Source organism: Cariama cristata, unplaced genomic scaffold (genome assembly GCF_000690535.1).
Source record: "Cariama cristata isolate BGI_N322 unplaced genomic scaffold, ASM69053v1 scaffold15600, whole genome shotgun sequence".
Lineage (NCBI taxonomy): Eukaryota > Metazoa > Chordata > Aves > Cariamiformes > Cariamidae > Cariama > Cariama cristata.
Window position 1 is genome coordinate 1 of NW_009594277.1, and position 10,910 is coordinate 10,910.

General features: G+C 38.6%; 1 protein-coding gene across 1 annotated transcript in view; it reads right to left on the bottom strand.

The window, feature by feature from the left end:
• Window positions 1-945: 945 nt before the first annotated feature.
• LOC104159577 (macrophage mannose receptor 1-like) overlaps window positions 946-10,910 on the bottom strand; it is a gene marked incomplete at its 3' end in the record, with an annotated part of 15,247 nt that continues 5,282 nt past the window's right edge. Inside the window, exons 4-12 of the mRNA XM_009697522.1 lie at window positions 9,849-10,007; window positions 8,808-8,921; window positions 8,170-8,304; window positions 7,128-7,310; window positions 5,235-5,392; window positions 4,464-4,577; window positions 4,015-4,130; window positions 3,557-3,705; window positions 946-1,145 (exon numbers count right to left, since the gene is read on the bottom strand). Coding sequence (XP_009695824.1) covers window positions 946-1,145; window positions 3,557-3,705; window positions 4,015-4,130; window positions 4,464-4,577; window positions 5,235-5,392; window positions 7,128-7,310; window positions 8,170-8,304; window positions 8,808-8,921; window positions 9,849-10,007 — 1,328 coding nt within the window. The remainder of the gene's footprint in view (window positions 1,146-3,556; window positions 3,706-4,014; window positions 4,131-4,463; window positions 4,578-5,234; window positions 5,393-7,127; window positions 7,311-8,169; window positions 8,305-8,807; window positions 8,922-9,848; window positions 10,008-10,910) is intronic.

Here is a 10,910-nt window from a genome sequence, read left to right on the forward strand (position 1 = left end):
TGCATTGATCCAGGCTGTCCAGATCCCTCTGTAGAGCCTTCCTACACTGAAGCAGATCAACACTCCCACCCAGCTTGGTGTCGTCTGCAAACTGACTGAGGGTCCACTCATCCCCTCGTCCAGATCATTGATAAAGTTATTAAACAGAACTGGCCTCAATACCGAGCCCTGGGGAACACCACTGGTGACCGGCCGCCAACTGGATTTGACTCCATTCACCACCACTCTTTGGGCCTGGCCATCAGTTTTTTAGCTAGCGAAGAGTATTTCTGTCCAAGCCATAAGCAGCCAGTTTCTCCAGGAGAATGCTGTGGGAAATGGTATCAAAGACTTTACTAAAGTCTAGGTAGACAACACCCACAGCCTTTCCCTCACACATTAAGTGGGTTGCCTTGTCATAGGAGGAGATCAGGTTGGTCAAGCAGGACCTGCCTCTCATAAACCCATGCTGACTGGGCCTGATCTCCTGGTTGTCCTGTACATGCCATGTGATGGTACTCAAGATGATCAGCACCATAACCTACCCAGCACCAAGGTCAGGCTGACATTGTTGTCTCAATAATTTTGCAGATATCAAGTTGTTTCTTGTTTCTTCTTTTTTCTCTTTTCTTTATGTCTTTCTAGGGACCTGACATTTATGTTCCTCTTCTTCCATTTTCTGCTGCAATTCATTCAACCTCTGGGGCACAAACTTCCTCGTTTTCTTTCCTTTGACCTTCCTCCCTTTGTGTCCAGCCCCTTCAACATCATCTTTCTTCCTTAGTTTCTTGCCTTTTATGGATAATTTGGGTTGTTGGATGTTTGGGTTTTGGTGAGGTTTTTTGCTATATTTCAGTCTCAGATACTGCAAAATGAAGATGTCACTTCCTTTTTCTTTCTCCCCTCCCCACCCCCAATTGAGCAGTACAAAGCCTTTCTTCTTCTTTTAACTATTTAGGCACTTACTTTAAAACAGAAACTACTATGGTTGTTTGATACCCAGCCTTCAGGGCATGTGGGGACTGGAGCTGTAGTTGGAATAGGTGGAGCTGTTGCATTCTTTGCCCACTGCTTACAGATGTATTTTTGTTTTGTTTCACAGTCAAGAACATGCCATAATCCAGCTGCAGTCCCAGTTCTTACAGCTACACATCCTGGATTACTTCCTTTATGAGAAACAAAAAAACACATTGGGTATTTTATACAGTCCAAATTGTTTAATTCTTACTTAAAATCTTTGAGCAGTGGCCATTCGCTTCTTGCCATAGAGTAACACTTGAATAGCAGAGTTATATTCTAGGTGCTTTTTACACAGGCAGAGTAGTATTTTCTGAGGATGTCATGATCAGTTTGGGATCCTGCTTTTTTTAATTTTGAATGTCCTGCATAATTAATTCTATGGGTAGAAAGTAAGTTTGGTTGGTTGTGGGTTTTTTTGGTTTTTTTGGTTTTTTTGGTTTTTTTTGGTTTGTTTTTTTTGTTTTTTTTGTTTTTTTTTTTTTACAGTGAAAACCTGTGTTTTCAAGTGAGGACCTCATTCCTACTTACATTAAGCCTGTTTTGTATCAGGTAGCATAACCTTGGTCACTAGTGTTTTTCATATAGATGGAAACAAACCCCTTGGTTCATACATAGGAGAGCATGCAAACCTCGACAGAGACGTGATGAAGCTTATCCCATGACATTTGCTGTAATTTTAATATATTCTCTCAGAGGGAACCAGAGGTACATAGATCACACAAGATGCAGTCAAATGCACACAACGGGCTTATACAATGGCTTATTTGTTTTCTTTCTTAATTTCCTAAGGATTCTTAACATTTTATTTGCTTTTTCATTCCTGTTGAGCACAGACCTGATGTTTTAATGGACCTGTGCACATGGTGCCAAGAACTGACTCCTGAAATGAAATGGTCAGCTATAAGTCCATCATTTTATGTCAGTTCAAGACATATGTTTCTTCCTATGAGCATCACTTTACCTGCATCAAAGTTCACGTGCCATTTTACTGATCATGCTCAGTCACTCCTGAGATCATCCTGCATTTTCTCACAGGCACATCTTCACTATCAGAAATAATTTGGTATCATCAGCAAATCTTATCACCTCACTATTTCACCTTTTCCAGATTGTCTGTAAATATGCTGAACAGCATGGGCATTGGCACAGATCATTATGTGCCTCTATTGGTGAACACTTCCCCAGTAAAAAATAGCCCCCGTAAGAAAAATCCACCTTCCATTCCCTACCTTTTGGTCAAAATTCTTATTCATCTAACAGCCTTCCTGAGTCAGGTCAGATTAACTGAAAGGCTTTTGGTAATCAAGATAGACCAGACTAACTAGATTTCCCTTGTTCGTATGCTTTTGGCTCCTGTGGGGAGCTTCAGGAGATCTGTGAGCATGACCTCCCTTTAAACAAGCAATTTTATATATCTTTCCCACTATATCTTCTTTAGTCTATTCTTTATTACAGATTCGGCTAATTTATCAATGACTCATTGGTCTGTATTTCCCCACATCTCCCTGGAACCATTTTAGATTTTGGCACCAAATTTGCCTTTTTTCACCCCTTAGCTGTCAAGGCAGTTTTAGCAGATAGTTACACATTAAAGTGAGTGATTCACTTAATGTAACCTTTACAGATCTTGGATGCTTTTGCAGCTGTACTTAGTCCTGACTTGCTATTCTTCAAGTCATCTATTTGTTCCATAATCTATTCTCTTGGAATTTCAGCTTGAAATAGACTCTCTGATCATACCCTCACAAAAAAAAAACCAAAACTTTCCAGCACAGAAAGCCTGTTTTCTTCCTCAGTGAACACAGATGCAAGGAAACTAATTTTTCTTCACTGTTCCAGACTGATCTCTGAGTGCTCCCTTTATACTCTGATCATCTGCTGGCACCATAGACTCCCTGGCAAGTTTAGTTCTAATGACATTTACAGAAGTTTTATTACTCTATGCCTTTTGCAATTTTTTATTATTTTTCTTTCACTTTACATTTTATAACCTCACTGAACATTTTTGAGAAAGTTTTCAGACAAATGATCACTAGGAGGGATGTAATCTATCTTGGGGAGAGCAGATTCCCTCATGGCACTTTGAAATCTTGCTTTCTGTGCTTCAGCATAGTATGATCCCTTGAATGAAGTTTTCTTAGCATCACAAGTAAAAAAAAAAAAATAATGGTATGATCATTTTTGATACTGTGATTTTATAATTCTAAATTAAAATCCTTATTACAGTTGCTCTCTTTCAAACTATTCCCCCAGGCTAACTTTTCCACTAGAAGGACGAGTGCAGCATAGTCTCAGGAACTGCTGGTAACTCCTCTTTATCTCTTTGTGAAGATGAGCCAAAAGGTTCATTTTATGTGTAAATATATCAGATGTCATAATATAAAACTGCAGTTCAAATTGTTCCTTTTGAAATTAAAATATGGGGTTTGAGAACAGCCAGTTCCTGCAAATTATACCGAAAGCTTAAAGCATAAAGTTCAGAGGACATTGCCAATACAAACCCAAATAGGGACCACGACCTCAGAAAGCACCTAGGTGCCACTGTCACGGCACCTACCAGGCATTGCTGCATCCCAGTGTGTGAACAAGACGGCTTCACCATTGGCCCACTTGAAAGTGCCTTGGTCTTCCATGTCAGAGAGACCAAGCCAAAAATATTTCTCAGGCCTCAGCCCAACAAGGCTAGTCAGATAGGCTTGTTCATACCTGTAAAAGGGATCATAAAGATGCAAAGTGAAAACAAAGTCATTTATCGAAATCCTACTTGGCTGATCTGATGATGAATCCTTTTCTCGTTTTCCTTGCTTCAGACTGGGGGAGAGGACCTTACGATAGGATTCTGACTCTATAAATCAACAAACAGAAGCCAGATTTTTTTTGTTGTTCAACTAGAGACCTCATCTGTAATTTAGATAATTTGTTGTTTAACATTGTATTAGAAATGTAGTTCCAGGAGTATTTCAGAACATACAACCCTTTACCTATTTAAAAGCCAAGGAAAAGTCATTATCATACCTGCTTTCAACTGTGGCTAAGTAACCTTTTTCTCCTTCACAAGTGGTGTTTGCTTCTGAAAATGTTGCTGGAACATGTCCAATAAAATAGCAGTAGGTCCCATATCTTCTCCAGCCCTGTAACATGATTTTAGGATTCCCGTATAACTTTTAAATAGTTGTAACATCATGTATTAAGTGAGCTATACCATTTCAAAATGAATGAAGCCCAATAATCATGATTACAAATCAGAAATCTTTTGTGGAAAAATTACAGATTCTTTTTAAGTGCTTTCTGCAAATGCTTTCCTAAAGTTTAAAGTAACTGAGAGAGAGAAAATGTTCATAATGAATAAAACCCAAAACACTCCTATATGTAAATAGTATAAATAATTCAAATAATTCTAGGTGATACTCAGACAAGGTACTTATTTGATCTGGGAAAATGATGTCCCTTTTTTTAATACTCACTTTTTTGCAACCTGCATCAGTAATTTCCTTTTCTCCAACTATTTGTGATACAGGTTTTCTTTTGCAAATGTAGCCAGCTTTCTTCTCACAGACATAGTCTGCCCAATAGCCATCCTGTGGCAGGAAAAAGAATGAAATAACAATGAAATTAAGATGAATCATCTAAAGAAAATGAATAATTTCTTTCTTTATAGTGAAAACTATTCATTTTCTTTCTCCTTTCATTTTGAAATAGAAATATATCTTTTTTCCTTATCCAATTCCCCTAGTTGATAACGAAAATAAATCTTCTCACATTCAGTGAAATATTAGGCTGGGCTATAGTAGTACAGCTATGGCTGGTAGTGATAAGGAGGGATGAGGGTGCAGGGTGCTGGTCCCCAACCTGTTCTGCAGGGCCCTGCACAGGCAGGTGTGCCATGCAGGGGTGGGTGAATGAGCAGGCACAAAGGAGGCAGCAGGGATCCTCACATGCCACCGTTACTACCAGAGGAAAAGGAGCAGGAGAACATACTCAAACTGCATTCAGAGACCTGTTTTACAGCTCTAATAGTTTCACTGGTGACTTTCAGATGAACTTAAAAAGAAAATTTCATCAGTGATGCGATAACACTTTTTTTTTTTTTAATGAAAGGTCATGTTTAATCTCATCCTTTGTCCTCACATCTCTTTTTCTGGCACTAGCCAGTTGCTGAAATAGCGGGGTACATTATTATTTTATTAAGAAGTTAGTTTCAGTATTAAAGTAAAATATGTGTTGAATAATGTTACCTGACCCTTGATCAGTACACAATCTTCTGGCCTGTTGTTTGTGGTGGATGGCTCTCCTAGATGCCATTTAGTGTATGTCACTGGCATACCATCACTCCATTCAAAATACATTTGAACCTTATGATCATTCAGCCCAATCCATAGCTTGTCTGTTGGCTCTAAAACACAAACACAGAATTAGAAAAGACCTCTTATGCCACTGCATCCTTTTCACAGCACCCTCAAGCTCTAGAACATTTAAACCATTTCATAAATTTATGAAACATACAATTATTTAGTGTGTTGCATGAATATTTTACAAATTAATATTTTTCACATAGATATTAAAATGAAGACAGTATGCATTTGAAAATTTGACTGTAATGAAATCCCTGCACTGGATCAAAAAATTTTGCTTCTCTTTCTCATGGCAGTGGGAGAAGAGCAAATTAGCCTAATGCTAATACACTATGATGGTATGATAGAACCATGAGAATAGTTACTTTTTAGGTTCTGCTGCACTGGTCAGATTTTAAAATACTGTTTTTATGTAACCTGAAGTGTGAATGTTTTAAGCTTCTTTCAACAAAATGAAAAAAAAAAAACACACCAAAACCAGAGAAACCCCCTAAGCCCAGCCCCCCAGCCCTAGGTCAATTGTTTAGGCAATAAGTAAACTCAGAGTTTCGACAACAACCAAAACTCAGCAGGGGAAGACTATCAGCAACCGGATCTAACTTTGAGGCTGGCCCTGGTCCAAGCCAAGGCTGTACCAAATGACCTCCGGGGTTCCTTCTGGCCTAAACCAGTGTATGATCCTATGGTTTTAGGCATTCTTAATGAAAGGAAAGCAAGGAAAATTAAAGGTAAATTTAGACAGCATTCGCAAAAATGAGAAAGAAAGAAAGAAAGATACAGAAGGATAGTCACAATTTCTTCAATAATGACTAAACTGAGGTATGATACCAGAATCAAAAAGTACAGGAAACCAAAAATATCTCTTTGTATGGTTGGACACTAAGCGGACAAATTACTCTTTCTGAAGAAAGAAATTTTTTTTGTCTTGAACATCTTTCACTTTTTCAATAGTTAATTAAGGCTTTCACTACCTCTAAGCATGAAAAAGAGCAAATAGTTAACAGAGGCAAAAGGTAGCGACATGTCTACAGACTCCTCATGTTTCTGCCAGGGATATTAAAAAGGCCATGGCGAGACCACACTGAAATGTTGGATCCAGTGACCTGAGTATGGTTCTTTAGACAGCTCAGGCAATTCCACAGCTTGCTGGCTGGAAACTGCCTTGGCTAGCTTTGCTGACCTTTTTCCTCTGGTAGTGAGCTAAATTTTTCTTTAGTAGATTTCTTCCATCTCGACACCTGTGAACTTGCTGCTCTGCGTGCTGATTGACCACAAGACACGGAGAATGACTTAAAACCACACAGTAAGTTCCCCAAATGCACCGTAAGCAGTACAAATATGTTGTTCTTCCATAAAAAGCACTCTCTGAAAGTGGAAGTTATATTTCATAATCGTTTCACTCAGAAAGCTTCTCACTGGGATGTCTAGTTGACATGGTGGTGTTAGGGCAAAGGTTGGACTCAATGTTCCCAGAGGTCTCTTCCAACCAAATCGATTCTGTGATTCAGTAATATCCTTCTACCCTCATGCAAAGCAAGGCACAAGTCAATACAGTTGAGTAAGTCTGCAAGTTGCAGCACAGAAGGCAGCATCTGTTTTGAAGCAGAAAGGAAAGCACTGCGCCAGCCTAAAGCCACTAGACCTCTGCCTCCTTGCATGTCTTTGGCTGCAGTCTTTCATGTTAATACAATTGCTACATCTCAATTCAGCTAGCTGGTGCTTCTTACATGCAGACGAAGGCAAAAGCCCCCCCCCCCCCCCCCCAGAAACACTCACCGTACCCAAGCTGAGACACCATAAAGCTGTGCTCCTCAAGGCTTTGGATACTGGCTAGGTGACTCCCTTCCTTCTGACAAGAGGCTGAAGCTTCTTCCCATCCTTTGGCCTCCCTGAAGATCTTGTAACAGTGACCTATGTATGGTACCCATCCATCTGGACAAGTAACAGACCCAATGTCACCTGGGAACAAATATCAGTGCTTTTTTAGAGGAGTTCAAATGCCATGCAAGGGACATGACACCGAAAAATATTTTCACTTATTCTGTGCAAAAGTTCTAAACTAAGAATTTTCTTTGGAAATTCTCATTATAAGGAAATGGTGGACACAAACATAGTAAACATAAATATGATTCTAATACTGGCATTTTTTAGCTTGGAAAAGGAAAGTTTTTCAATACAAATATTATTTAATACAAATTCTAAGGTTATTATATAGTCACATGTCTGTAACAACTACACTAATATATTAATTTTAACAGCTTCTGTATTACTTAGTACTTATTTGTCAGATAAGAGAAATTAGAAATTATCTGCATCTAACATAGAATGCTCATGAATTTTTAAATGATTAAGTATATTGATAGAGTAAAAGTCATCTAGTCAGATTTACAACTAAACATATACACAGGGAAACACCGACAGGGAAATCTTTATATGGTTAAAATACCTTTTATCTTTGCAATGTGTTGATCTTTCTTCCTTTTGCTTATTTTTACTAACATCCCTCTTCTGAAAAATTATTTTGGTTTGCTCTCCCTTTTCATGCTCAGTAGTGTGTGTTTTCAAAGGGGACACCTGACTACCAAAACACGGACAGATGGGACAAGTTGGATTTTCTTTGCTCTTACCTATTTAATTCTGTGTGTTGTGGGGCTGCAGATCAGCCTAGAAAGCGTGCAATGATTGCAAAAAGCAAACCAGATAAATAAGAAATAGTTTCTATTTCTAATAAAATTCTCCTGTTCATCTTTGTCAGTGTGAATGCTGAGCAACTCTGATAACAGCTTCCACTTTTAATTATCAACATATATCAACATACCTGAGGGAACTGAGGTAAAGTTTCTTTTCTTACAAATGTAACCAAGTTTCTGATCACAGTCCCAATTTTGCCATTTCGCTTTTATTTCAGGATTCAAAACCGCACAGAGTTTTCCAGGTTCAGGAGAGGGGCTTCCTTTTGGAAAGTTACAGGGGAAAAAAAAAAAAAAAAAAAAAAAAAAGGTGAACTTTTCTGAAAGGCAAATATATCTCTAAGCTCTAAAATGCATGGGAGAAATCACTCCTGGTTGAAGTGAGAGCCGCAAGGATCATGTCTTTCCCAGCTTTGGCAAGAACTGAGGTAGGTTTCTGGTAGTGGGAATGTCTGTATGAAATATAGTATCACTTAAGTGGATATGAACATGTAACCCCCTCATAGTTTTGTTACTAGAGACCAAAAACGGAAGACTGTAACTTTTTTTGAAAGACAGTATTGCTTTCAGAGCTAAAGTATTTCTGCAATACATAGAAGTTTCTGGCTTATATTGCTATAGAAAAAAAAGCTTTTTCTGAAGCTAAAGCAAGAAAAGCTAAAATACATATCTCATGACATACCTATCTGATAATAGAATTTAAAGCAGTATTTGAGGTATGTATATTTTTTTTTTTTGGAAATACAGAATCAAAATTCATAACTACCTGGAGCCCAGTTTAAGTACTGGAAAGGGCTGCCTCCAATCCACTCCCATCCACTCCTCAAGTCCAGTCTGTTGAGTCCAATCCACAGTGCAGAATCTGTACCTTCTGTTAACTCTAAGTAACCAAAAGAAGATAAATGATTCTATAAAACACTTTTTTATTGGCAAATAAACTAAAAATGTCTCTAGGAAGACTTACAATTCTTAAACATCAAACTACAAATATCTTCAGATATTGAGATACCTGATAAATTGAAATATGCTGAAGCTTTGATTACTGTAAAAAGCAAGCAAACAAAAACCCCCTTTCTTATTCTGTCACCTAATGCAAAATGGCCACAGATGAGATACCACAGACTATATCCAAAATGCAAGCATTTCTATAGACTAGGCTAAATTCTGTACAATGTTGGATTTATTTAAGTAGAAATATTGGTACAGTGTAAGTATAAACAATAATAATAAAGTTCTTAGAAGTCAAATTCATCATTAAAAATAACAAGAGAGAGTTTCTTCCGCACCATTCCTCCTGCAATACATGTGTAGGTAGAGCCATGATTTGGGATCTAGGAATAACTCATACTTTTCAGTTTGTCAAATGAATGAAAAAAATCAGATGTCAAACTACATTTGACACAAAAAGAATCTTTCTTTTGGCACAAAGATCTCTCTTTTCTCTTATTTCCAGTTTGTTTCAAAGTATCCGTTTGACCCAAAATGAAACTTTCATTTACTTTTCAGAATTTTCTTTTCCTCTTAAAAAAAAAAAAAAAAAAAAAAAAAATCAAAGTTTAAAGATGTTATCTCATATTAAAACAGAAAGCTAAACCGTTACACTTGCTGATTGCTGGAATACTTTGAATTCTGTTTAAACCTGGCAGTGATTTTGATATGAACTTGCAAATTCTAAATAATTTTGTTTTCTTACTCATGCATATTTAGGTCAATAGACATTAGCCAAAACTATACCAAATAGTCCTTAGCTGTGATGATGGACTGAACAGATCCTGAAAGTAAGTCAGGGTTTGCTTTACTTCCTTACCTTTAAGGTATGTTTGTTCATGAATGTCTGTGACACTCAATAATTCTGCATTTTGCTGCTGACAGCTCCTCCTGGCTTGGTGCCATGTGAGAGCTGATTCAGAGTTTATTTGATAGCGAACGTTTGTTAACAGATCTGTAGTCCAGGTGGTGTCTTTATCTGTGGAGAAAATAATTATTTTGGGGGTGATAGTAACTCGCAGAAAAGTGAGATGCAGGTTTTCGTTATGCATGGCATTCTCATGAAAAGTCACCTGTGCTGTTCTTTCAGTAGCACTGAATATGTTACAAGCAGGATGGGAAAGGATGAAGAACTATGCTAAGGCACATGGAAAATAAGGAGGTGATTGGTGACAGCCAATATGGCTTCGCTAAAGGCAAATCGTGCCTGACAAATTTGGTGGCTTTCTACAAGAGAGTTATGGCATTGGTGGATAAGGGAAGAGCAATTGACGTCATCTACCTGGACTTGTGCAAAGCATTTGACACTGTCCTGCATGACATCCTTGTCTGAATTGGAGAGATGCGGATTTGACACATGGACCACTCAGTGGATAAGGAATTGGCTGGATGGTTGCACTCAAAGAGTTGCAGGCAATGGTTTGATGTCCAACTGGAGACCGGTGACAAGTGGCATTGCTTAGCGGCCCATATTGGGACTGGCGCTGTTTAACATCTTTGTCAATGACATAGACAGTGGGATTGAGTGTACCCTCAGCAAGTTTGCCAACAACATCAAGCTGTGTGGTGCGTTCAACACGCTGTAGGGAAGGGATGCCATCCAGAAGGACCTTGACAGGCTTGAGAGCTGGGCCCGTGCAAACCTCATGAAGTTCAACAAGGCCAAGTGCAAGGTCCTGCACCTGGGTCGAGGCAATCCCAAGCACAAATACAGGATGGGCTGAAAACGGATTGAGAGCAGCCCTGAGGAGAAGGACTTGGGGGTGTTGGTTGACAAGAAGCTCAACATGACCTGGCAATGTGCACTCACAGCCCAGAAAGCCAACCGTATCCTGGGCTGTATCAAAAGCAGTGTGACCAGCAGGATGAGGGAGGGGATTCT